The 27388-nt window shown below is 43.7% G+C and overlaps 2 protein-coding genes across 14 annotated transcripts in view; one reads left to right on the plus strand and one right to left on the minus strand.

Moving 5' to 3' along the window:
• Positions 1-6526, minus strand: part of LOC135912305 (gastrula zinc finger protein XlCGF57.1-like) — a 52519-nt gene extending 45993 nt beyond the window's left edge. Inside the window, exon 1 of the mRNA XM_065444695.2 lies at positions 6198-6526. Within this exon, the coding sequence (XP_065300767.1) occupies positions 6198-6261 (64 nt within the window). The 5' untranslated portion in view covers positions 6262-6526. The remainder of the gene's footprint in view (positions 1-6197) is intronic.
• A 4828-nt stretch (positions 6527-11354) lies between these two features.
• The window catches only part of LOC135912313 (zinc finger protein 677-like), a 46568-nt gene continuing 30534 nt past the window's right edge, over positions 11355-27388 (plus strand). For 2 of the 13 annotated variants that reach the window (XM_065444703.2, XM_065444712.2), the window contains exons 1-3: positions 11355-11452; positions 12542-12636; positions 22869-23087. In XM_065444703.2, coding sequence (XP_065300775.1) covers positions 11418-11452; positions 12542-12636; positions 22869-23087 — 349 coding nt within the window. In that variant the 5' untranslated portion in view covers positions 11355-11417. Of the gene's footprint in view, positions 11558-11626; positions 11785-12541; positions 15135-20149; positions 20282-20302; positions 21931-22868; positions 23088-27388 lie in introns of those variants that run through there. The other 11 variants (XM_070540732.1, XM_070540731.1, XM_070540733.1 and 8 more) reach the window with 11 other exon arrangements.

A 27388-nucleotide genomic window follows, 5' to 3' on the forward strand; every position in this document is an offset into this window, starting at 1 on the left:
GCAGCACTTCAATCCCTGTGCTTTATTTTTAAATTGCCTATGGCATGTAGCAGAAATCTGCTTCTTGAGTTTGGCTGTTGTAAGAGGCAGACATTATTTACATGAGCAATTGAAATTAATAAATGTTTGCCCTCCTTTCCCATTTATCTTTCAACCTAATTACTTTATGGTGTACACTGCAATTTACAAATTGTAGCCAGTGGGTTTGGAAAGCATATCTGCTTCAAACAGACTTTGAGGTTGGCACCAGCTTTGATATATGTGTTTTTGAATTGTGTCAATAAATGCATTGGTGTTCCAGTAATTTTTGGGTTTCAATGCACAAAAAAAAAATTAAATTATGGGGTTTTACGTGCCAAAACCACTTTCTGATTATGAGGCACGCCGTAGTGGAGGACTCTGGAAATTTCGACCACCTGGGGTTCTTTAACGTGCACCTAAATCTAAGCACACGGGTGTTTTCGCATTTCGCCCCCATCAAAATGCAGCCGCCATGGCCAGGATTCGATCCCGCGACCTCGTGCTCAGCAGCCTAACACCATAGCCACTGAGCAACCACGGCGGGTTTCAATGCACAAAAGGCATTTTGTGAAAAATGTAAATGGAACAACAGTGCATTTTTATCCAAGAACTGACAGTGCTCATCTGAAAGCTTATGATAGTTTTGAATTTAATTTTCAAGTGCATGTATTCGGAAAGTCACTGGCTTCAATTCATAAATTGCATTATGGATGCTGAAGTAAAATTCTGCTAGTTATGATGCATTTGTATATTTTGTGACAGTTATGCCTGCCTGTTCGAGTAATCCAGATCGATAATTTTATTTTTCCTGTTATGCCACAGGCTATTAAATTCTGCCAGGAAATGCACCTGGCAGAATGCTTCACAAAGCAAGGATATAAAAAAAAATATCACCAGGTGAATGAGCTGCTCCACAGATGCTCACAAAAGACTGAAGCATTGCTGCATCCACTGTTTCGAAATGACTGCGGCTGAATAAATGTATGTGGCAAGCTTGTATCCGGTAAAGCACTACCAAACAACGTACTAAACCATTTATTACTAAAACGCTAGCATCGCTGCCCACTGAAGCAAAAAATGCCAAAGATTCTGCCAAGTTCTGTTGTGAAAAAGGAAAATCAAATGAGCATAATAATGCCTCCAAACATTTTACTAAAAAGGTGGATGAATATCAAACTCCCTATATACAAATCAAATACAAATTAAATATTGATTATAGAATATTTAGACACAGTCACACATATTTTACAGCAGGAATATTTATTTAGGCATATTTAGGTGCCATGCCTATGCCAACTATGCAAGATAGTCGTGTAACTATCATGGACAAAGGATCAGTTTTAAACACAGCAGTATGACTATCCTCTCAACAACCTTAGGATCTAGTTTCAAACAAGCTTTCAAGAAAGAATGCCTGCTGCATGACTAAATATATAAAAACACAAAATAAACGGTTACCAAAAAAAAGTTTGGTAGACGTGGAAAAAGGCAGTGTTTCAACCTCTAGTTGATGGTGATCAAAGACAGTCTTCCTGAGTGAGTAGGGGGCGATCACTTGGTGGCATCAATGCGCACAGCATCATATCTTGTCACCCCTCGCATGAAGGGAGTAGGAGGAGTGCTCAAGTGCTCAATTTTTTTTTTTTACTGTACTTTCCTAGGGTTTGGCTTACGTTTATAGAGTGCCCATACTCATGAGACTAAGCCACATTTTTTAAACTGCACATACCCACAGGAAAGACCCACATATGTAGACTGCACAATTAGACTGCACAAAGACTTGAGCACAGCATTAGAGTGCACTACCCCAGGCAGCAACCACATGCATGTAATATAGAAGCGATGCAACAGGCAGACCCTGTCGCATCACAGTGCGGAGCAACCACGTTACATGCAACATCGAGAAAGAAGCAGCAACAAATTTACATTGTTGTTCAAATAACTAGTATAGTGCGCTCAAAAAGAGATTTCAAATGTACCGCGAGGCCTGTGATATAACCACGCTGTAAAAGATCCACTCTTAATTTGCTGTCATTGCCAATGGAAATCCGTTCCATGCAAACAGCGCGACATACCATGGCTGCCATCTCGTGTGCAATATTAACTTAAGCACTTGCCACTCTTGGTGGAATCTCAAGCCTAACAGCGTCAAAACAAACCATTGATCTCGATAGTACTGACAAGACAGCACCAATACCCTGTCCTCAGCGTGAGACGAGATGAAGCGATGGCCGATCTTACTATTTAATTTTTGCTGTCACGGCAGAATGCAAGTTGCAAGAGCAAATTCAGATTGAAGTAGGTAGACTGGGTGCTCACTGTCCATGGGGGAAGTCACCAAGTGGATCTCCAGGCAACAAGCGAAATTTTTTGGCTGGCCAAAAACCAGCAATGTGACAAGCGACAGCGGGCCTTTCGCGATGGCAAAACCTGTTGCTTGTCACCTTGACTCTGCGATCATGTGTGTGCAGTTGCGCCTTTAAGAACAGGCCTACATTTTTAGACTGTGCTATCTTAGGGATTAGCCCATGACAAGGCTCTACATGACTCAATATGGAAAAGTGGGGGTAACTTCATATGCAAGACACTGCCTTTAAAAAGCTGCTGAAGTACTTATGACATAAAGGGGATTCTTGGAATAAAAACATCACAGGTTGTAGCACAAAAGGTAAAAGTGCTACATGACTAAATTGTCATTGAGACTACTATATTACAGACAATCAAAAACCTTCATGGTGGATGCCTACCACGTAGGTTTCCACTGCGAAGCAGGTTTCAGATTTTTGCAATCATGAAAAAGAAAAAATAATGCAGATCCAATACAGAATTTGGAATCTATGTGATTTGAAGCTTTATAAAATGGTTTATGCAATGCTTTACAAATAACAGCAATGTGAACCGTTTGGTACACTTTTATCCCATTCAACATGTATAAACTCATGTAATGTGTATGCTTATGCGCCACAATGGCCACAACTTTATTGCCATGCAAGTTTGATGTTTATGCATGGTATTAGTCGCAAGCTGTGCACTACAAATCAGACAGCTGCACCATGTGAGACTACGCAAAGCTATTTCACATGACAAAGGCGATGTATCAGGGTGTCTACCAACTGGGAAAACTGGGAATTCTCAGGGATTTTGAGTAGTCTGGAAAAACTCTGGGAAATTGTGCCTCTATCAGGGAAAATTAGTGATAATGTTGTTGAAAGGGTCGAAAGTCATGGTAATGCTGGCTCAAGTAACAGACAGGAATCGTAATGAATCGTCTTTGACGCCCTGTCGTCGGCTGGAGGAGTTTCCAGTGTACAGTCAACGACCGACTTTCTGGATGCCCGATAATTTGGACGGCTTCGTGGCACCACCACGTAATGTATCAGAACGTCTGAAATTTCAGACGTAAGAACCCTTCGCCGTCTGATTTTCCGGACTTTTTGCCGGACCGCAGGTCCGAAACAGCATTGATTAAAGCCACCATCGTAGCCATTTCGATTACCTCGCCAACTCAAACCAGCGCTCTCGCACGCAGATCCGCTGGCAGCCGTAGCCACCACTGTGGCAACGCTAGACCTTATAGCTGCTTCGATGTTCGCTATTAAGCTTCTTGCCGTTGGGTGTCGTGTTTTTGATTGGAAGAATTCGCTGCTGTCAGCAATGGCATCGACTGTGCCTTTGTGGTCCTCGCAATTGGCTTAGAAACTTGGAAATCACGGTGTGTTACATAATGCCAGTTCCAGAAAGTCAGCTTCGTCTCTTCACAGAAATGTTACTTGGTGTAGCACACACAAAAGTATTGCAATGAAGCATAACAAGAGTGGGAAGGGGCTATTGCCATGGGACACAGTATGTATTCCTTAATTATACACGCGCCCATCCGGTATCTCCTATTACTGTACGAGCACTGATATGCCTAATACGCGTACAGACAGGCCTTCAGAGTGTTTTCGAATGTACCTGTGGCAGTTTGAGCCCTCAAGGGCAGTAAATAACATGCATTTATTTTTTCCAACTGGCCAGTTTTTCTGACGTTTCTGCGGTCCCTAGGGAGTTCGAAAAATCAGACATGGACTGTGCAATTGAGCAAGATGCTTCAAATGTTCCGTGGGGCGAACGAGTGGCAGAAGGAGAACAGGAACAGAAAGAACCTAGACATTGAGGAATGAACAGGAAAGCAAGCGTGCTGCCGCCGTTTTGAAGGAGCCTGAGTAAAAAAAACAAAAAAAAGAGTGTTGGCTAATGTTGAGATGCAGGTGTCCCTCATTCAAACCAAAATAAGCTCTTTACAGCAGCGAAACACAACACTCAGACGTCATGCGCAGGCTGAGAGTATGTCAGGACAGATGAGGTTGACCTACGAGCTGTTGAGAGAGAATCTCAGTTGTGACAAAGTTCGGGCCTCACGCCACTGAGCTTGCTATCAGTTCCCTTATCAGGCCTTCTTTAGAATATGCGTCAATAATTTGGCACCCCCATCACTCTAATCTCACGAACCTACTTGAATCAGTTCAAAATAAAGCTGCGCGGTTCATCTTAACTTCATACTCTCGCTATCAAAGTGTGAGCGCCTTAAAGAAATCACTTAATCTCCCTTCACTTGACATGCGCAGGAAATTATCACGGCTGACCTTCTTCCATAGCCTTTACCACAGCAACATTGCATTCGCTCGAGCCCATATTCTTCCCGCTCTCCATATCTCTACCCGCACAGACCATGTTCATAAAGTAAAACCTATATTTGTCAGGACTAACGCTTATCAAAATTCGCCTCTAGTTTTATCTATTGCCGAATGGAACTCGCTACCTGCAAACATTGTCTCGCTTACGGAATCATCATCATTTCATGCAGCACTGCTAACCTTTTTAGAGTGTGTCAACCTGTCAGATCCCACGTTTTCTTGAATATTTATATAAACAGTGTTTTCAAGTGCTTGGCATTGTGCAAAATTCATTCCGTCTCATCAGATATGTGTCTGTGTAGGCTGTTTACCTAAGTGTTTATCCTTAACCTCGTGTTCTGATGGGTACTGATTGTTTGCATCACATTTTATGTTCTTATGCGCGTTTCACGCTACTAAACATTGTATAAATATTGTTACCCTTTTCTTTCTTTCTTTTTTTTGTTTGCTTCTGCTAAATGTTTTTCATGGTTCCTAATGCCTTCATATATTTACATTGTACAGATTTCAATCATGCTTGTACTTTTCCGTCCCCCACTATGTAATGCCCTAACGGGCCCTTAGGGTACTCAAATAAATAAATAAATAAATAAATAAATAAATAAATAAATAAATAGAAATAGCTCATATTCGAAAATATCTGCTTCTGTATGCATCTATTTTTTATTCGTATTTGAGGATGTTCGACTCGATTTGCAATTTTTTTCGAAGACATTTTATTTGCTGTGAATTTTACTAACCACTCCCTTCTATTCTCTTTTTGAATAACATGAACACTACTCCTTAGTATTCAAATTGGATTAAGTCGTTCTTTTCCAATTTTTTTCATATGCCTACTAGAGAGTGACAGCATCGGGCAATATGGTTTCAGCTCGTCTTGACATAAAACATAGTTCTGCATCACTCAGGGGATCTTGCAAAGGCACTCAGGAAAAACCCGAGTACCTTTGTAACAACGTATCATTATTTCGCATTATTGGCGGCGCCTCCAGGACACCAAAGCGGCAACGTCTATGCAAAGCAAGGCTATGCAACGGTTTTCTACCACTGCAGCGATAGAAAGCGCCCCTAGTGCTATGCAGCGCGTCTCAGATTCAGAAGAGTCTTTATTGCGAGCAGCATTAGCCCCAGGAGACTGCCTACGCAAAGCAAGGCGATGCAACCGTTTTCTACCGTTGCGTACATCCCTGGCACGGGCAGGCCTCGGCGAGCCCCAACCCACGTTCTAGCTTTGATGTCCCCGTTGCCGCTTTGGTGTCATGGAGGCGCCGCCAATAGTGATAAATAATGACACGTAGTTACAACTAGTAAAAAACACGACTGAATAAATATAATTACGTACAGCCGCCAGCTTGAAAACAGAACTTTGCCAGCCAGTTTACTGGTACCTTCATACGGTACTTTCATTACCAAAGAGCACCCAGCATACAGGCAGCCACGCCAAACCAGGGAAAGAAGGCAAAATGAACTTCGCTTTAAAATGAAGCGTAAATACATTACCTTCACAGAATAGAGATTTCACACAATGTCCACCCGACTCAGCTACTTCACCGTCGGTGCACATGTCGTCCGTGCGCCGCCGATTGCATTTGACATGCCACACTTTCTGCAACGATTCCGCTAAGACAGCGACTGAAGTTGTCACCCACGCCTCTACAGCCACTTCGCGAGCTCGTCCGGCGGCGCATGCAAGTCACGGAACGTCAAACACATGTCACCACCTGAATATCTCAAATCACTTCCATAGAATAAAGAACACTTCTATGAAAGAGTTTCATAACACAGGTGCGCCGGCGCGTCACTGTCGACAAGGCAACCGGCTGGATGGATGGGTGGATGAATGGCGGCTATGGGGCTCTTGCATTGCCCAGGGGGCGCTGCGAAAAAAGGTGCTAAAAAGCGCCCTCTGTCCTAAAATGGGTCGTACCAAGCTCGGTCGTCTGCTTCGGAAAGCACGTTTACAATATGGGCCCGCCACTTTCGGTTGTGTTGTATCACGGCCTGCAGCGAATATCCGGTGCCGAAGATTTTTTCAGGGGTGGCACGCTGCGTAAGGGCAAGAAATTATGCAGTGCCGAATACCTGTATGCCGTTCAAGTATTAAGCGGCGAAGTTTTAGCGCGGTGTCAATCGCAAGTGAAGCGATACGAGACGCGTACGAAGTGGAACTTCAGGTTAGGTTTGCACGCTGCTGGATTCAGGTGCACAAACGCGAGGAAATACTTGATATAAATGAATCCACAGCAGCGATAAGCAGACATCATGTGTACGGAACTGCTCGAGCACACGATTATACGCGCCGCGAAGGCAGCGGTCTTTCGACATGCCACGAAACGGCGGGTCTCCTGCAATCTTTGTTGACTGCATGTCGCTAAACAAGTAGTTATGCCTGCGTTGTCGTAGCGGTCATCTGTCCCTTTTAGTAACTGCTAATAACTGATGCAATGCATATGAGCTCGCACGTACGTGCGAATCGCGCTGCAGCGCGAGCTCGTGCGCTGCTCGCTTGACGTAGCTTTTAATGACAGCGCTCGAACATCGATCTGCTGTAATCAATACTACCTTGCTGCGCTGCCTCAACATGCTGACTTGAGGTCAAGTATGAGCACATTTAGCTCTCTAACCTGTGCTGCTCGTAGTGGGGTAGTGAATTGTCACCGAATCAGCCCGGCCATTTGTGGTCATTTACATGCACACTCCTGGTCACTTAACCACTTCGCATCGGTCGAATTCTTAATTGTCGCTGGCCGGGTCTCGAATCGTGAATTACCAGCCATGGGGCTCTTGCATTGCCCAGGGGGCGCTGCGAGAAAGGCGCTAAAAAGCGCCCTCTGTGCTAAAATGGGTCGTACCAAGCTCGGTCGTCTGCTTCGGAGAGCACGTTTGCAATATGGACCCGCCACTTTCGGTTGTGTTGTAGCACGGCCTGCTGCGTACATCGGGCGCCGAAGATTTTTTCAGGGGTGGCACGCTGCGTAAAGGCAAGAAATTATGCAGTGCCGAATACGTGTACGCCGTTCAAGAATTGGGCGGCGAAGTTTTATCACGGTGTCAATCGCAAGTGAAGCGAGTCGCGTACGAAGTGGAACTACAGGTAAGGTTTGCACGCTAGCTGCTAGATTCAGGCGCACAAACGCGAAAAAATGCGTGCTATAAATGAATCCACAGCAGCGATAAGCAGACATCATGCGTACGGAACTGCTCGAGCACACGACGGTACGCGCCGCGATGTACGAACTGCTCGAGCACACGATCGTACGCGCCGCGACGGCAGCGGTCTTTCGACATGCCGCCAAACGGCGGGCCTCCTGCAATCTTTGTTGACTGCATGCCGCTGAACTGGTGCAATGGATATGAGCTCGCACGTGCGTGCGAATCGCGCTGTAGCGCGAGCTTGTGCGCTGCTTGCTTGATGTAGCTTTTAATGACAGCGCTCGAACATCGATGTGCTGCAATCAATACTGCCTTGCTGCACTGCCTCATCGTGCTGGCTTGAGATCATGGATGAGCGCATTTAACTCTCTTAACCTGTGCTGCTCGTAGTGGAGTAGTGAATTGTCATCGAATGAGCCCGATCATTTGTGCTCATTTGCACACACTTCACTACTTCGCATCGGTCGAATTGTTAATTGTCGCTGTGGCCGGGTCTCGAACCGTGAATTACCAGCCATGCCTGCTGCTATGTCGGTCTGCTGTCGGGTCTGTAGGTGCAAAAGACCGAAATTTCGAACGCAGACAATCAAGCAAGCTTCAAAACAGGCGAAGCAGTCAGCATGGCACGAAGTTTCACTTACTCAGCGCGACGAACTGCAGCTATGCAGCGCGCCCGACGCTTCACTTCGTGTGGCCTTGAAGGAAAACGGTAGAATCTGATGTTGGGATTTAGGCCTTCTTGTTCATGGCAGCCCACGACGCAGAAGTAATGACGGTGACGCCTTTTCGAGGCTGGGCTAGGTCTCTCCGGATCGGCATCACCGATTCCTTCAGCTCCCAGCATTACGTCTCACGGCACACGGAGAGTCCGTTTTCGTTAAAATATAGGCTGCGGCGAGCTCGCAGCGTGGTCGGCGTGGTCTGTGAGAAGTGACGAGCCTTTCCGCACTCACAACAGGGCATAAAAAAGTGCGAATCGACGCAAAACTCGGCCTAGGAACGTGCTTCGCAACAGCCAGGGCTCAATACGACCCAAGCTGGTACGACCCAGATGTCGTTTCCCGCACCGCCACCAGGCGCCGCTACTATACCTCAAACTCCAGCGCAAGACGCCCATACCTGATGCTATGTCGGTGTGCTGTCGGGACTGTAGGTGCAAAATACCGAAATTTAGAACGCAGATAATCAAGCAAGCGCGACGAACTGCAGCTATGCAACGCGCCCGATGCTCCACTTCGTGAGGCCTTGATGGAAAACGGTAGAATCTGATGTTGGGATTCAGGCCTTCTTGTTCATGGCAGCCCACGACGCAGAAGTAATGACGATGACGCCTTCTCGAGGCTGGGCTAGGTCTCTCCGGATCGGCGTCACCGATTCCGTCTGATCCCAGCATTACGTCCCACGCCACACGGAGAGCCCGTTCTCGTTAAACTATAGGCTGCGGCGAGCTCGCAGCGTGGTCGGCATGGTCTGCGAGAAGTGACGAGCTTTTTCGCACTCGCAACAGGGCAGAAGAAAGTGCGAATCGACGCAAAACTCGGCCTAGAAACGTGCTTCGCCAAAGCCAGGGCTCAACACGACCCAAGCTGGTACGACCCAGATGTCGTTTCCCGCGCCGCCACCAGGCGCCGCTACAATACCTCAAACTCCAGCGCAAAACGCCCATACCCTTTGTAATGGGCGGCGGCTGGCGCCACTTAGCCTTTTGCTCCCCCTCCTATTTTATTATTATTCCTTTTTTTCTATCTTTATATCCTCTTTTTCTCAACCTAGTTTTTACTCCCCTCCTCCCCCTATGATGACTATCTAAAACAGTAGAGGAAACATGTCCCCGATTTATGTTATTATCTATCCTTGACTTCCTCCACCAATCCTCTACCCTCCTCTTTGTTACTGCCACTCTTTTATCGTCTATTTGCCCTCGTTCCCCAGGTACAGATATTTGTACACTTTTCCTGCCCACCTTTTTTCCTCCAGTGCTGGGAGTCTCTGTTCAAATTTTAGTTTACTTATTGCCTCTCTACCTTCAAATGACGTCCATCCCATGTCCCCCTGCACTCCCTCATTAGGGGTGTTCCCGTGTGCTCCTAAGGCTAACCTGCCTACACTTCTCTGTATCGTTTCCATGCATGCCTGAACTTCCGATTTCATGCAGAGTACTGAATTTCCGAATGTGAGGCCAGGTACCATAACCCCTTTCCATACGCCCCTAACCACCTCGTACCTATTATAGTTCCAAAGTGCCTTGTGTTTCATTACAGCCGAGTTCCTTTTCACTTTTTCAATCATAGTTTTTTCCTGTTCTTCCAAGTACTTTTTGCCCTCGTTTAGCCATATGCCGAAATACTTGTATTTTTCAACATGATCAATCTTAGTGCTTTGTATTTCCAATGGGTCCCCCCTTTCTTCATTGTATACTATTATCCCAGACTTCTCTCTACTGAATTGGAGTCCCAATGTTTCTCCCTCCTCTCCACATATGCTCATTAGTTCCTGTAGCCCTACTCGGGTGTCAGCAAGCAGTACAATATCATCTGCATACATCAGTCCGGCTAGTACTTGAACTACCTTCTGCCCTTCCAGCATATAGCTTATGTCGGTTCCTATTGTGCTCTGTTCTAGTCTCTTTTACATTTGGCTCATGTAGATCATAAAAAGCAGAGGTGACAATGGACAGCCCTGCCTGAGACCTCTTCTTATTTTAGCTGGCTTTGTAGTTTCCTCCTCCCATGTTATCTCTACCTCATTATCTGTATAAACTTGTTGTCGGAACTCAATCATCTTTCTCTCTAGACCATATTCCCTCAACTGGCTCCATAACTCTTCTCGGTTTACATTATCATAAGCTCCTCTAATGTCTAAAAAGACTATAGAAGAGTTAACTGCTGGGCTAGTTGGTGATCTTGCATACTGAAAGGATTTTGCTATCCATAGCGGTTTCTGCCTGGCTGTCGCTATCTCGCTGTGTTACAACAAATAAATTATCATCTAGCCTTCTGTTCCTTCTAAATCCATTCTGCAGTCCTCCCAAGATCTCTTCACGTTCTGCCCATTCCTCCATTCTCTCCTTCACCATCTGCATTGCTACTCTGTATATGACTGATGTGATAGTTATTGGCCTGTGCGAACGTGTTGCCAGCTCCTGGAACAGGCATATGGGAAGACTGCACCACAGTGGTACCACGTACCACTGCAAGTACTTTCCACTGAGAGCATGTTTTGACTACTTTTATGGTCATGGATAGAGCATGGAGGAAGCATTTTTTCTTCCTCCATGTCTATGACCGATGCTGGATCAAACTGGATATGATAACAAAGTATCTGCAAACAAATGAAATTATTGCATATGGCAGGAAGGCCCAGATTATGCATGGCAGCTCACCTGCCGTATTCACCCTATAGCAATAAAATCTTTTTGTTTTATACAAGAAAATGGCTCCGAAAATTGCCTGCGCGTTGAAACAACGAGGAGTCATTGTTTGAAATCAGATACGAAACCAAAACCGCACATGCTGCTTTGTCAACAGCCTACCGTCAGTGCATCACGAAGCGGCGCATAGAGAAAGCATGGCCGTACACAACTCCGCATGGCAGTACAGCTGGTGAGGGCATGTTTGTGGCTTTCCCGAGACTTCCGCGCGCCGTAGGACGAACTCTCGAAGTGGTTAGCTGAGGCGTGGGTGACAGCAAATTTCCATTCTTTGAAGGTAACGTGTGCACATCTAATTTTTTTTTTAATGACTGCGAAAATCTGGAAGTGTGCTTCGTATTCGTAGGCACAGCAATTTCATCTGGCTTCTGGGACCATTGCAGGGCAATCTCATCCAAGGCCGTTTCTCAGGAGCCCCTGCAAGCAGGGTGCTGTTCAGTAGAATGGCAGTTTTGGTGTCAACTGCCATTAAACTCAATGGCAGTAAAAGCTTTTGTGTAACAGGTGCGTAAGCCTGTGTACTGTATAAGCGTATTGTAGGAAAGAGGGATAAAGGAAAGGTTTTGCAGCACTATAGGAAAGCTGGTAGGGTTCCCCAAGGCCAGAAAGTTTGAGAACTCCTGCACTGTACAGTTTAAAATGCGCAGTGGAATTTTGCAAAGAACATTTGGAAGTGGTTCTTACTCTATGGTTTGACTTTCATCATGAATAACTTACATGCTTGATAAAAGGGTGATTATTTTTTTCAAATTCAGCACCTCCTTTGCTGCTCATATATAACTGCGGAAAGGTTTTTTAAAAAACATTTCTGCTTGTATCACTCAGGAGCTTAACATGTATTAAAAGACGTTTCTGGGAGATAAAAGTCTTTTATTACAAATACTTGGAGCATTCTTTTTGCTGGCATTTTGGCACCCACTAATCACTATGGTGACCAGCATGGTAATCGGACGATTGACCTGTTGATGGCACGTGCAGACAGCCTTTAAAAGAAGTTTCGTGGATATGGGCAAATAATTAGCTACTATATATTGATTGTTAAGTCTGTTCGCAGAAGAGCGCATTTATGAAGAATGGGTGGGTGTGTTTTCCAGGAGTAAATGTGTTATAACGACTCCTGTTTTCATTTTTAGTAAAAGAAAAAGAGAAGGTTGCAGCAGCTCTTGGAAAGGTTGTCTGTATTTTGTCTGGCACCTAAAGTTTCTGCTGGTGTTAAGGTATTGGCATGTTACACATGCCACCAACTGGATTGTTCTCGCAGGTGCAGCCAGTGTTTCTTCAGCTCGGAAACTCTCTCGGAGAAGTCTGGCGACTTCAAGGAATGCAAGTGTCTGCCCATCAAGCCTCCATGCAAAGGTTTAGTGAAAATGATTACTGGAGCCATGCCGAAGCCACAGCCAGTGTTACAACAGCTAGTAGGGACATCCTGCCCGCCACGATGCCACTCATATTCTCGCTGCAGCCTCTAGACCAGGAGTCTCCCCAGTCGCAGCCATTGTCACTGCCACAGTCCCCTTTTTGTGTTGCCAACATTGTTGGAATTGGATTTTGTGTGTCCCTTCCAGTGCCACCCGTACCAAACACATTTTCTCACAGTTCCAACCTCAAGCAACATGTCTTCACTCATACGGGAGAGTGGCCGTATCCCTGTGCCCACTGCACTGCTTCCTATTCATGGAAGGAGTGTCTCTTACACTGCGTGCTTGTCAGACAGGGAGGGAGCTCTAATTGTTGAGAGCACACAGTTTCCTGTTGAAAAACCAATTATTGATTTATGTGGTGTCCATACTCCATAAAGAGGGTTCTGGCCCTTTCACCCACAGAGCTTCATAGAATGTTGCTTAAAGGGAAATGCGACCTGACCATCCGTTATATGCTGCTGCAACTTCATAGCTGGGCTGAGAACTTCAAGGTTTGGCATATTTTTAATGTTGATTCGGCTAAACTGTGGCCACAGTGGTGTAAATAATTCTTTCTTGGAACTAAATCTTCATTGCAAGTACTATTTATATTGAAGTACACCTTGTATTTACATTTACTCCATCATTATGCAACCTGTGATCAATAAATACGGTGATTGGTTGACTTTATGATTTATTTGTTGGAAAGGCAGTACATGTATGTAGACATACAGCTTATCGTCTTACAAGATAACCGCTTCCCATAGTTGAGCACTCTTATGAATGCGTGTAGTGTTCTCACATACTTTGGGGGAAGACAGCCTGTGGGATGCTGTCCAGCATTCACATTGCCTTGGCTGTTGTATGCCTTTCATGTTGTCCCGACCTTAACGAAAGTGCTTGTGCCACTCGTACACACACTGTTTCGATTGAGCACTGTTTCAGTACACTTGGTGCAAAATGTTATGACATTTGCATGAATTTCTCTCAAGTTTAAACCAAAATGTCACATTTGTACATTGCTCCATTTTACCCATAACCATGTCATTACACTACTTGTTACTGCACGTCTACATGTCTTGATGTTTGCACGTCTGGAAAGCCACCAAATTTATTAACAATGACTGATGGGCCTCGGGCTTCACTAGCTTGGCCACAAACCAGAATTACCAATTACTCCATTCACCATCAAAGAATTCACCATGTTTATTGATCACAGGTCATATAACAAGTATAGAGGTGATATGTATGATAGTATGTCTCTAACATGCTCATCTTTCACACAAATCTATCAGCACAATGGTGGTAGGGAACTTTGATAGTCATATTTGATATAATTGTGCTTCCTAGCTCAAGTGCTTGTTCTGTTCAATTCCTCATACAGCAAGAGTCTTGCTACTATAGGTCGGCATACTCACTTGGGAGCTCACTGACTGTTTCTCTCTCTGCACTGATTTCACGGAATGTGAGTATGAATAGTAGTGAGGACTGGTGAGTTTGAGTAGATGTGAATGCCAGTTAGTGTCACTGTCGGCACATGCAAGTTAACGTTAGCTTGTAGGCGAGTGCCAGTGAGATGATGTGAGTATGAATGGGAGTGGGTGCTGGTAAGTGTGAATGGAAGTGATCATGAATGCGAGTGAGTGTCTGTACGTAGGAGTAGGAATGTGAGTCGGTGCCAATGAATGCGAGTGAATACATAGCCTACAAAAATATTAGTGAGTGAGTATCCACTTAGTCATCTGACCTATGCGTGTTACACACTGTTCTAGTAGTACACACTAAACCAATGTGGCAGCTGAAATGTTCTTGAGCTGAATTTAAGCTAACAAGCCTAAATGCAAAGCGTAAAGGGGTACTGACACAAAAATTCTAATTCTAAATAATTAGTTGGTTCCATTCCCGTGAGCTCATAGGTATCATCTGTAAAGTATCAATAGCAAGTCCAGCTTAGAATGCCTTTTATTTAATTTTGAAGTATGTGCGAGTGATGAATTGGAAAGTGCAGCTCCAATTGATGTGCTCATTAGCATAAGTCCTTATTGTAAACAATATTAAGTCGTGAGTTTCGGTGATTGATTTCAGTGACTCTGACGTCACTGGCTTGTCTTGCCATTCGGAAGACATTTCAGCACTGTTTTCATGAGTGTCTTGCGCTGACCATACAAGATGTGTATGTGCAAAATTTTTGCAGTTTACAGGTTACTGAGCTCTTGGCAGCAGTAGCAAAGCTCATAGTAGCGGCATCTTGTGATGATTTGTCCAATTACAACGCATACGAAAAATTGATTTGTTGCGTCAGTGTTGTTTTTGAAAGGAATTGTAAAAGCATATGTTAATCCTTTATTGATGCGTGTTGCCTACAGACAACATATTGAAAAAATTTTTTATTTCTTGCTGAGTTTTGGTATTGAGTACAAAGTTTCTGAATAAATGTCTTTGGCCAACACCGCATGACTGGCAGCAAGCATCATTTATTCATTTAGAGCAGGAATGCAGAATGAGGAAGAAGTTTGGCGTGGGACTCTCTTTTGAAATACCAATCAGGGGAGACCGACCGATGCAAGATTTCCAGCTGCAGTGGTGTCACACATGTGATGTAAAACAAATTGGATATACAGCTATGGTTCACAGATGATAAGCGCTACCTTTGCAAATTCCGAACAAAGCTATAGGTGGCTTGGGGCAAAGCTCACTTCCAGGTTTCTGCCTGGTGTTGCACCCCTGTATCTGAAAAAGTTTATGCCAATATCTTGTTTTCTTTTTCTTTAACTGTGCTTATTCTCAATCTGTTTTTTTTGGGTATTTACATGTGGCATTATTTAAAGGATTTGTGATAATGTCACTACCAATGCTTTATACCAACAGTTAGAATATGTAAGCTGGAATAATAGTTTTGCATGCTCTCTGGTCAGACAGAGGATCACCAGGTGTTCCTACTAGCATTGTTTCTTCCATATGCCTGTCCGGTTACCCAGTAAACTGCCAAGAGTAAGAAGTTGCACAGGGTTCCCGCCGAACTAGCACCACACTAGCAGTCAAAACAGGAGTACAGATGACATGGTAGATGGTGTGCCTGCGTGTGTCACAGGTCCGCATGCTCACATGGTCGTTGCTGTCTCCAGGCATGCCTCGCATGTCACGGGGCATGAGGTGTTCTTCTAAATTGAAACCACGACTGGTCGTGTGACATACAAGCTGATAACTAACTTCTCATGCACTTAAGCAAATGAGCTTCTTTGACATTACTCGGTCAGTAGTTACTAATTAAGTTCAAAAAACAGAGCCTCAAAAATTTTGTGCCAGTACTCCTTTGAGCAAAGCTTGTTCTCCAGCCTAAAATATCTGTATGAAAGTTGTGGCTGGGCATAAGCAAACCCCAAAGCAGCGGTTAGCATTTGCAAAACTGGCAGCACCATGCACTAGTGAGCAGTAAAACCCTCAAGAAACCATCAGTGATGTTTAGTGATGTCAAGTTGGCCAGGTTTTTCTTGGCACATATTCACATAGAAAAATCTGCAGAAGACCGGATGGCAAATTGGAAACCATGCTGATCACTACAATGTCCCACTTTTGTCACATGTGCTTTGGACAAACAAACACTTGAAGTACGAGACCTTGGGTTTGCATTGTTTTGTGCTCCAAGTTCCAACTGGTGCAGAACTTGGATGAGGAGTGTGACACTCTACGTTATAGGGTCCGTGACACCAAATTTTTGTGCTTAAATTATGCATTGCATGTTAAATTATATGCATCCCACAGCAAGCTGGCAAAACTTTTGTGCATTCGGTGTAATAGGACATTTGTATTTGAATTTACACTGAGTGGTGACGAAATGAATGGGCACCCCCAGATACGCCTCCCTCGCATAACAGGAGCAGGTCTCGAAGGTCATGCTTTTGTGAACTGTAAACACGGGAAATGATTGCCGGAGCTGAAAATACGTCATAAATGCCGTGCATTATTTCATTTTAGCATGTGTATTGTGTCTCAGCACATCTCTGGTTTGCTACTGCTTTTTTATTGCGCAAGTGAAGGAATTGTGGGTACAATTTCAGCAGTGATGTTGCTATGCCGTTGGGTGCTATAACATGCAGAGAAAGATGCCTGATGTCTCGAACTGCTTCAAAGTGGATGACATAGAGATGGCCCCTCAGTTCCTGATGTCGCAAAGCCTTGCCAAAATGGCAGTTGCTGTCAATGGGAGGAGTTGACAGGCAGCGATTTTAAATTTAAATTTCTGGTTAAAATGTGTACAGGGAGCCCAGTTTCTTTGCGTGTATAAGCATATTGGGCCCTCTACTCTTCTTTACAAATACAAACAGAACTGTTGGACAACCACGTCATGGCCCCTTTAAACATATGCTGTATTTCGCATGCACATAGCAGCACTTGCAAGTGAACTGCAATGAATATACTTATTCACTTGTTTTATGTCAACTACAATTTGGTTCTAAGTACTGCTAGGTGACACTGGTATGTGTATGCAAGCAAAGTGAAGCTTGTTTCCAGTGTGAGTGCTCTCATTTGTTTCACAAATGGTAAAAATGTTATCTGTAATAATATTTGATGAGCGCGAGACTTTAGTATGGTTTGTATTTTCCAGATTATGCAATGCTGCAAGCTGTGGAAAAATGTTCCTATATCTAGAGATTTTATGCATTGTTTAGAAAAATAGGGAAATTTGTCCAAATGAAGGAAAATTTCATGCTATGACATTGAAACATTGAAAGTGCTGACGTGACAGCCTGTTTGGTTTCAGCCACTTGAAAATTACCTTCGCTTCAGCATGTGAACTGACTCTTTATCGTACAGCAGTGTAATGAACGCATTTCATCCAGTGAACAACAGTTTGTGGGTGCCCTTTTAACGAAGTAGTGCTATAGAGATGTTGCTTTTGTACCTCTAGATGGGCTGTCGATGTCTGTGCATTCTAAATGGAATATTTATCTAACTGGTGAAACAAACGTATGCTATAACACCATACCAAGGGGCGCGGGCAGACCTTGGCGTAAGCAGACAGGGTATACCTGGCGCAGGGCACGACAATGTGATTTTTGTGCTAGGCAGCCAGGTACACTTGCATGTACTAAAATTTACCTGGAATCACTCTAGGCAGATCAATCTTGGATAGAGTCCCAGTGGTCTTGTGCTTGGGCATGTTCTTTTGAAGAAAAGTAAAAATTAGCCGTGTATCTTTCGCGTTGCTGCAAATTACGTGTAAGTGTGCAGGTGTGGTGGTGCTACATCACTACAAGGTATTAAAAAAAAAATAGTTGTACCTTTCATATTGGTGTTGCGAAGTGTACACTGTTTTGGCACTGTTACAATCTCTTGGGAGGTCCAGGGCCCATCGTCCTGTTAACATAACTTGCACTGCAACATCTTTGCAGCTTGAGTCCAGTGACTACATTATTTGATTATTTAAAAATAATCTTAAAAATAAGTTAGGTTTAAAATTTTCCGTCTGCTTACATAGCATAAACAAAATTTTATCATTACAGAAATATTGGCAAACTGACAACCACATTTTGCAAGAACCTAGAAAAATGTAGGGAAACTTCCCTAGAATTGGCAGCACTGCCAGGCAGTGACATTTGGTTGTTACGAACACTGTTACCTATTCAAATGGATTCTCTCTTACAGGCAACTGAATATATTGCCATACAATAGGTAATATGCAAAACCTGTAGGTGCAATTCATGCACCTTCTTTGACCTAACCAGGATGGTGGACCTCGGGCTAGAATTGTAATTGAAGTATCAACATGCTGGTTAGCGGCATCATTCCTACCACTGCCCATTCTGCACATCGTCTAATGTTTCAAAACCCCTGTTTTGGCTATAACAGAGAAACTAGCAGGAACACGGCCATCTTAGTTAGGGAAAGTTAGCTCTGTGGGAAAGCCTGTTTACAGACTTTTGTGTATTGTCTATTTGACTCTTGACTGCATGGTTATGCATCAAATTTATAGTTTAAATATATCTAAGGCCTACAAGCTAACAAAACTAAAAAGTGACGTGAAAGCTGGATAGGCTACTCAACAAAGTGACAAACCTGAATGAGCTTATATCGAGCAGGACTGATCAATCCATCCACAATTAATGTGATGTCTCTTTAGTGCCTGTGCTGACCTTAACATTGTTCTCTGTGCTGTTACAGATGTGTCCATGTCTATACAGAGCAACCAAGAAGCAGCATTGTTCAGAATTTACCGAGAATTCATCTCACTGAATTCTTCTCGGAAAGCCCCCATTTGGATTCCTTGTTACATTGCAGATGTTTGATTCGCCATTAATTTCCATTTATGATGGTAATGTGACTCTGCTGGCTGACTGCCACCTACGCTTTTGTTGTCTGGAACAAGTGTCAAGCTGATTCTCTTGCTGCTCTCTTAGTCCATTCTTATTGTGAAAATCATCAGGGTAAAGAAAAATATTGCAATGTCAAGGTCATACACAGGGCACGATTGTGCTTGTGTTCAAAGATCTGTTCAACAGTTTTACATGTGTGTGGTAGTGACAGTGGAATTAAAACCAATTGACGAATGGGTTACGTTTGGTATTCTGTAGTGGCATTTGGCTATCGTTAGTACAAGAGAAAAATGCAGAAATATAAAGTGCACTAAAGGAGAGACAGTTCCTTCTGTAATGCATATGAATATGGCAGTATTCTACTCCATCAGCAAATGTGGTGCCATTATATTGTGTTCATATTTGAATTCATTTCTTTAATATTATTTCTGTCCATTTATATTCTTGCTCTTTCATATTCATATTTCATGTTCACTCATATATTTGGAATGTGTATATTTTGCTGCGTTTCATAAATTGTGCCATTCCAGTAAAATAGTATATGTAGTTATAAATGCAATTGCACATTGCAGCATTACATTACAAAGTAATTTTGTCCATTGACGTACAGTATCAAAGTGGCGTGTTAAATGCAGCCTCTATGTATTGCCAGCAGGAGTTTGTATGTATTCAGTACAGTCAATTATGTATAGAGATTAGGAACTTGTGTGACATGTTAAATGCAGCCTCTATGTATTGCCAGCAGGTGTTTGTATGTATTCAGTACAGTCAATTATGTATAGAGATTAGGAACTTGTGTGAAGTATACAGTACTCGGCAATTCAAGTGTATAATCGGCCCAAGTGACATGTGGGGTCTCGAACATGCTCCTGGGACAAAGGAAAGACGACACAGTAGCGCAAACAATCACAGGGGCATTTATTGCACCTTTCATACATCAATGTCAGCTAGCTGAAGTACTACCAATGTGATACGCAGATGGGTGCACAACAAATCAAGGAAGTCTGACTCATTGTGACAGAACACCAAGCGAATAAGTTCACCTCCATGCTAGACCTAATCCTAATGAACGTCTAATTGCATGCGTGCACAGTCACATAAGCTTGGGTGTGTTTGAACGATTGTGTTTGTCCATCCCCATGTTCCACTATGAAGCCATTTCGCAGGACACTCCTGTGAAGCGTGCAAAACGTCCACTTGCTTCGCTGACCCCAAGCCGCAGGAAGAAGCTACTCCCGTTTGTGCCCAAGTAACCAGAGTAATGTGGCAATTCTTCTTGATGTCCAGGTGCATCACTGTAGTTCCCTTGTCCAGGTGCATCACTGTAGTTCCCTTAAGCCTGTGACATATTGTTTGCGTCGCGTTCCTGTTCTGTCTGTGCTTTGTGGTTTTCTCATTGTGGGTGCCTTGAGGATTGCCAGTCTCTTATGTCTCATTTGTGATCGTATTATGTACAGTGAAAGCTCGTTAATTCGAATTTATGGATAATTCAAACTGTACGATTTTGTCCAGCCAAGCTCCACAGAAGTCTATGTATAACAAAGCCGGTTAATTCGAACGCGAGAAGGTTCCGCCACGGATAGTTCGAACTACACGCCACCGTGCTGGCGGCTTGGCGCCTGGCACACAGCCAGAGAAATGCGCCTACTGCCTCCACACAAGGCTGCGTCACCTCCGGAATGTAGAGTACGCTTAGAGAAGGCAAAATCGGGAAAAATCTAACCAGGGCGGGGTCGGCCAGAAGGCAGCCACGGCTGCCTCCTCTACATTCTACGTGACCTCCGAGATTTCTTGCCCGTCGCGACTCTTGGAGGCGTTGCAAATCTTGTGTAGCTGCTATTGTTGTGCAGCAGATGGCGCGGCAAGCACCAAAAAACAGCGAATCAAGTGCGTCGCAGCTGTGCTTGCAATCAAGAACCGACGAATCAGGGCCTTCGCCTTCCTTTCTTTAGATCACTATCACTTCACATGTTCAGAGTCTTTGTCTCGGCAGTCTTCATCGGTTGTGTACGTCTGTTTTCAGCTTAGGAGGTACCGGCCATCGCAATTATTTGTGATGGTGTTAAGCCTCGGCTAACATTCGTTTCGGTGGACAACAGTAGTGTGGCACAGTCGGACCGAGAGCTCCGACTTGAAGATGGCATGTCCCCACGGCACACACCATTACTTTCTGACACGCCAAATTTCTGGCATGCCCTACTGTTTCCAAATCGCAGTGTTACTGTTGTTCTCCTTCACTTCCGTTAGTTCGAACTTTCGTTAATTCGAACTAAAGCGGCTTCCCCTTGCGGTTTGAATTAACGAGCTTTTACTGTACAGTAACAATGCACTGAGAGGTCTCTAGTTTCTTCACATTAGAGTTCCGGATAGTATGAGGAAAACTTGATGCCACTGTCTAATAATTTTTTTGAAGGGTGCTGTGACTTCATTGCTGTGCGGATGATGGGAGCTTTGGCACTTTTTCTATGGGGGCTCTGCTGAAAATGGGATCACAGCTGCACAAAGAAACATTTTATAAGTCCTAAAATACACATTATATTTTTGTTTGCTAATCTGTGATGTAACAAGTAAATAACAAAATGCACTCTTGAGACTGCGGCGCCATATGTGCCAACTCTCTCATTCCTGCAAATTTATCAACTTTAAAATTTTTCCTCTGCAGCTTTTGATAAATAAAGCCTGGGAAGTTGGTTCGATTTAGTATGTTTTGCATGAGTGAATAATTATAATACTTGAATGTGAGCTCATTATATCGGTAAGTGTAACACTCTTTCCCTAGCCTGAATAAGTTTATGGATACAAAAGAACAAGCTTGTGTGAGTGTGCGGTTTGCATTCATGCTGGTTTTAACAACGATCTCTGTGTTGTTACAGGGTTTGTCGATTCCTCCTACAGTGTGTTCAAGATGATGCGAGCTTCTTGGAAAGCATTTGCCAGTTTGTCCTGTTGTTACATGACATAGCAGTTTGATTTATTATTGATTTAACAATGCGATGATGATGTGACTGTTTGCATCAAGTAAAATTTCCAGTCCTCCTTCTGCCCTGTTCGACTATTGCAATTCTAAAAGAAATGAACATGTTTTACTGCAGTCGCCACATTATAATCATCGGGGTAAAGAAAGAAGGCACTGCAATGTACTGGTAGAGAATGTAGCTTCATCAAGGCAACATGTGGGACGAAATTGTGCCTGCCCTCACAGATCTGCTAGTGCAGTGACATTGAGAGAAACTAATTTGTAGATAAGTTACCTCCAGCATGGCAGCAGCATTTATTTTCACTGCAGAAAGAATCATTTGTTTAATGCACAGAAACGCAGCTATATTCTCCACCACCAGCAAATGGGGTGCCATTCTGCTAAGCTGTATAAATTCTGTGTTTATTCTTTTTGTTTGTTTGCTTTTCTTCATATCATGCTAAATTATTTTATTCATATTTCATTTTGTATGCTTTATTATGTGTTCAAATATCACTGATGCTCTTGTTATGCTGTATTGTATTTATTTTGTATGAAAAAACATCTATTTATTAGTTTAATATGTGTGTAATGTAGTGTTATACGTAAGCAAAGTAGTGTGACTATTTAAGCATAACATATAAAAATTGCATGCCAGATCTGACTATGTATTGATAAAGAGAGTTTGTATTACACAGGTAGTAATATATGTCATAGAGGTAGGAGATTGTGAAATATCTATTGCATCACTGCGCTGTTGCCATAACCGTAGTATGTGGATTACGTAGTCCAAGGTTTTCATGCATTTTCCTATTAAGTGCCTTAACTAATTTCAATTGCCAAGTGTAGCACTCCAGTTTTGTCAAGTGTGGTGAACATTGTTTGCGTCGCCTTCATCTGATGGTTCTGAATTTGCAGGTTTGTTGCCTTTGGGAGCCCAGGAGCAGTACCAGTCGCTTGCGTCCATGCGTGACGGGCGGTATTCCTGCCAGCTGTGCCCCTACATGACTGAACACATGTCGCACATGAAGCAACACCTGCGCACACACACAGGAGAGCGCCCCTTCAAGTGCCACCTCTGCCCAAGCGCATTCACTCAGGATTGCAACCTGAAAGTGCATGTACGCATCCACACGGGTGAGCGCCCCTTCCGGTGCCACCAATGCTCGCGCAGATTCGCCAACATTTCCCACTTCAAACGGCATGCCCTCAGCCATGCAGGCGAGCGCCCCTACCAATGCCACCTATGTCCGGACGCATTCTCTCAGAATTGCTACTTAAAAAAACATGTACAATGTCACAGAGGAAAGCGTCCCTTTCCCTGCATGCACTGCAGCGCATCCTTTTTATGCAAGTCTAGTCTCTTGTACCACATGTCTTGTCACACAGGGAAGAGGTCTTAAAAGGTCAGAGGCATGCCTGTTCTTTTTTTTTTTTGTACATCGACTAAATAATCGCTTTTTATGGTAGTAGCTGACTTCTAAGCTGCATGAGAGGTTTCCAGATCCCTCAACCATAGCTTTTCTTGTACTATTACCTAAATGAAAGTCTGTCACCACTGTATGTGAGAATTACCTTAATTAAAGGTACCTCGATGTTACTTCACGTCTGTGGTACTGTAATAAAGGTTTGGCTTGCACTGAACGTTTATTCGCCTAAAATGTGTTCACGACTGTGCAAATAATGTTAAAGAGACTACACATAAGATAAGAATTTAACAAAGAAAAAAGTTAACAAAAAAGAAAAAAAATTAAAATAATTTAGCTCAAGCGCTTATATTTTAATGACTTATTTACGAACTTATTAATACAACAAAACTATCATGTTACACAATGTTTCTATCACAGTCCCTCATGTAATGTTCATGGGATGTTAATGGCGATAGACTAATACTTCTCTGGGATTTGAACCCTCCTGGAGTTGACTGACAAACATTTTAACACCACTCACCAAGTGTCGTTCTGCTTTTCGATCTCATGCTTTCATTGAATCTCAGCCAAATTGTAACAGAGCCCACACGTGTTCAAGGAACTACTTCAGACTCGCTTGATTTGGTTTTTCTGAGCCATCATTTCCCATTAGACCAAACGTAGCGTGAATTCATCAATGGCATGCCCCGATCATAAAATTTATGTGTCTGCTCAGAATACTAGATTTTCTTCCCAGCCACGCATCGCTTACCTGGACTTTAGTAGAGCAGATGATACCAGTATGATCGACCACCCATCTTACGAATTTACCACCTTTGAAGAACTTTCCATACGTCCCACCACAAACATTGAAATGTGGCATATTTTCAAAGTTATTGTGTTTCATTGTGTGACCACACGTGTACCTTCTCATGTTAAAAAAGAAAGGAAGCACAACCCTTAATCGGATCTCAAGTGACATCATTCATGCCAACCGTAAGGTCGCACACTTTAAGAAAATTGATGAAGGTTGCACCTAAGCCTTCATCTCGAAGTAATCTTACCCTAGCTATCCATGGCTCACGAAATTTAAAATATAGACACAGCAAAGTCAAAGTTTTGCTCAAACATATCAAGGAATCTTAAGAAATTCACCGAGCAAATTCTTGAACTACCTTAAACCTAAGGCATTGAGTGAGCCCAAAACTAACAGAGATAGCGCTAATTCACTACTATTTTTGTTCTATCTTCACAACTGATGATGCGAAACTACCTCAAGTCAACATCACCATTAATAGCATACTAAACCCCCTTATCGTCATGGAGGCTGGAGTACTGAACCTTCTAAACCTTACGTGAAACCTTACGTACTTGCCCTTCCTGTTATAATCGCATGAGGGGTTGACAGAACGTGAAATAAATAAATGAATATTACAGATGATATCATTGTGGCAACTGAATGTCGTAAAGTTAAAATGCATAGCTTATGCAGACTTTGTTCTCAAGCTTAACATGTACAGCATTGGACTTGTGGTTAAGCATAAGCAAACCCCATAATACTGGTTAACATTTGCACACCAAGGCAACGAAAAGCAAGTGGGCACTGGAACTCTTTAGAAGCCATCAGGGATGTTTGGCAGTGTCATGTTCTGATATAAGTTTATATCAGTGTTGCCTCTAGCCGGTATCAGCCGTCAAGATATTCAGACTTGTGGACTGATAAACAAGGTGGTACGCAGGGTATACGAGTGTCAAATGGCTCACATGAATTAGTGACAGTATCATGTTTCCCTCAGATTTACTGCAAAATAAACAAAGGCTCTTACAAGGTAATAAGGTCCGTTCGATTTATCTGCACTACCTGAACTAGTTCATGTAGTGCCACACTCGGCCATTCGTTTTGGCAGTGCAACGTGGCGCCCTCTGAACTACGGCGTTCGTTTTAAACAAGTGCAGGCGTCGTGCAGGGCTAGTTCAGGCAGACCCTGCACCGTGTTGAGAGCTGGTGCCGGTCGTGCACAAGCGCTACAGCCATGGCAGCAGACGACGGCAGCATTTGCGTTGCAATAGGCGGCGTGGCAACGAAGCTGACGCCGATCGTCAATGAAGATGGGAACCGTGTTTGGCGATAGGCGTGTTTGGGAACCGTGTTTGGGAACCGTGCGATAGGCGGAAAAGTCTTTTAAATTCAAAATCAAAGTAGCGACTCATGACTTCTTCACAGTACTTAGGAATTCTATTGCGTTGCAACCTAGTTAGCTTCAGCGCTAGAATTGTGACAACATCGTCGAAATCCTCGTCTTCACTGTCCGAGTCCATCAGCTCAATAACTGTTTGAACGATGGCTGCAGATGATGCGCCGCAATCCATAGCGGTTTCCACCATATATCAACCAGCCTGTACACCCTTCAATACACTTTCGCCTAACCGCGGGCAGGCTGGATCAATCCATGAACAAAAGTCGACGTGCAGCTGGCGAAGCGCCAAGACCAGCAGAAGGCCTGCACTACCTGCACTTCAGCATTCGTTTCAGTTTGGCACTAGTGTCGCGCTATGCCTGCACTGCTGAACTGGCGCTGCATGAGTGTGACACTTTTTCTGAACTGCCAGGAACTAGTTCACGCAGTGCAAGGTAAATCGAACAGACCTATAGTGTCATGTCATGACGGCGATGAATTGGACCTTGTCGCAACGGCGAGTTACCAGAACTAATGCTTTGTTGGGCAAACCTGTGCCTACAAAAGCAAGTTACACTCAAGCAAAACAACAGTGATGAGTAAACCCTTTGATCACCTGTGCCCACAAAAACAAGTTGCACTCAAGCAGAACAATAGTGACAAGTAAACCCGTTGATTGCTCAAGTTTTATTCATGCGTCAGATGCGCTGGCTATTTGTACGGGACTCATTGAAGGTTCCAGTGTAATTGTTGGTGCTTGCGTACCTTCCAGAAAGTACAACACTATGCATGTCACGCATAAAATCTGATTGTACAAGCTTTTGTGACAACATAGACAAAAAATAGCATCGGCTACAACAATCGAGAATGATTTGAAAAATGCAGGGTGCGTCTTCAACCGGGCAATAACGTTTCAGCATCTGTTAGCTGGTGACAGGAGAATGATAAACATGGATGCTGTGAACAGTATGCCGCAGCTATCTGGGCTGCTCTGTTGATTCCACACTACTGAGACTCATGCATCACTGTTTTAGCCTCTATCTTTGTTTTGAAGGTAATATATATCTTTTATTTTTGTCACACCAGATACCAAACAACCTCATCAAGGAAAAAATTTAACAAAAGCATCTAGGGCCAGTTTCATGTAGTTGTGGAAGCAACGTGTCTACCAACTGGGAAAAGCGGGAATTCTCAGGGATTTTGAATAGTCTGGAAATACTCAGGAAAAACTCAGGGAATTCGCGCTTCTATCAGAGAAAATTAGGTGTAATTTTATTGAAAGGTAATGAAATTCGCGGTAATGCTGGCGGAATTAACAAAGAGGAAGCGTAACAAATGTATGTTGACGCGGTGTCGTCGGCTGGAGAAGTTGCCAGTGAACAGTCAACGACTGACTTTCTGGATGCCCGATAATTTGGACAGCTTCGTGGCATCACGATGTACCCCATAGAGTCAATCTATAAGAACATCTGAAATTTCAAGCGCAAAAACTTTTCGCTGTCCGATTTCGCAAACGTTTTGCCGTGACCGCAGGTCTGAAATGGTATTAATCAAACAAAGCCACCACTGCCGCCATTTTGATTACCTCGTCACCTCTAACAGCGCTCTCACGCGCAGATCTGCTTGCCACCGTAGGTGCCACTACCACGGCAGCGCTAGGCCTAGCTCCTTCGACATTCGCTGTTAAGCTTCTTGCTGTTCGGTACCATGTCTTTCATTGAAAGAATTCGCCACTGTCAGCAATGTGCCTCCGCCTTTGTCGTCCTCGCTATTACTTCGAAGCTCGGAAAGCACGGCACGTTACACAACGCAGGTTTTTGAAAGTTATCTTCGCCTTAGTACAGTAATGTTA

Source organism: Dermacentor albipictus, chromosome 6 (assembly GCF_038994185.2).
Source record: "Dermacentor albipictus isolate Rhodes 1998 colony chromosome 6, USDA_Dalb.pri_finalv2, whole genome shotgun sequence".
NCBI lineage: Eukaryota > Metazoa > Arthropoda > Arachnida > Ixodida > Ixodidae > Dermacentor > Dermacentor albipictus.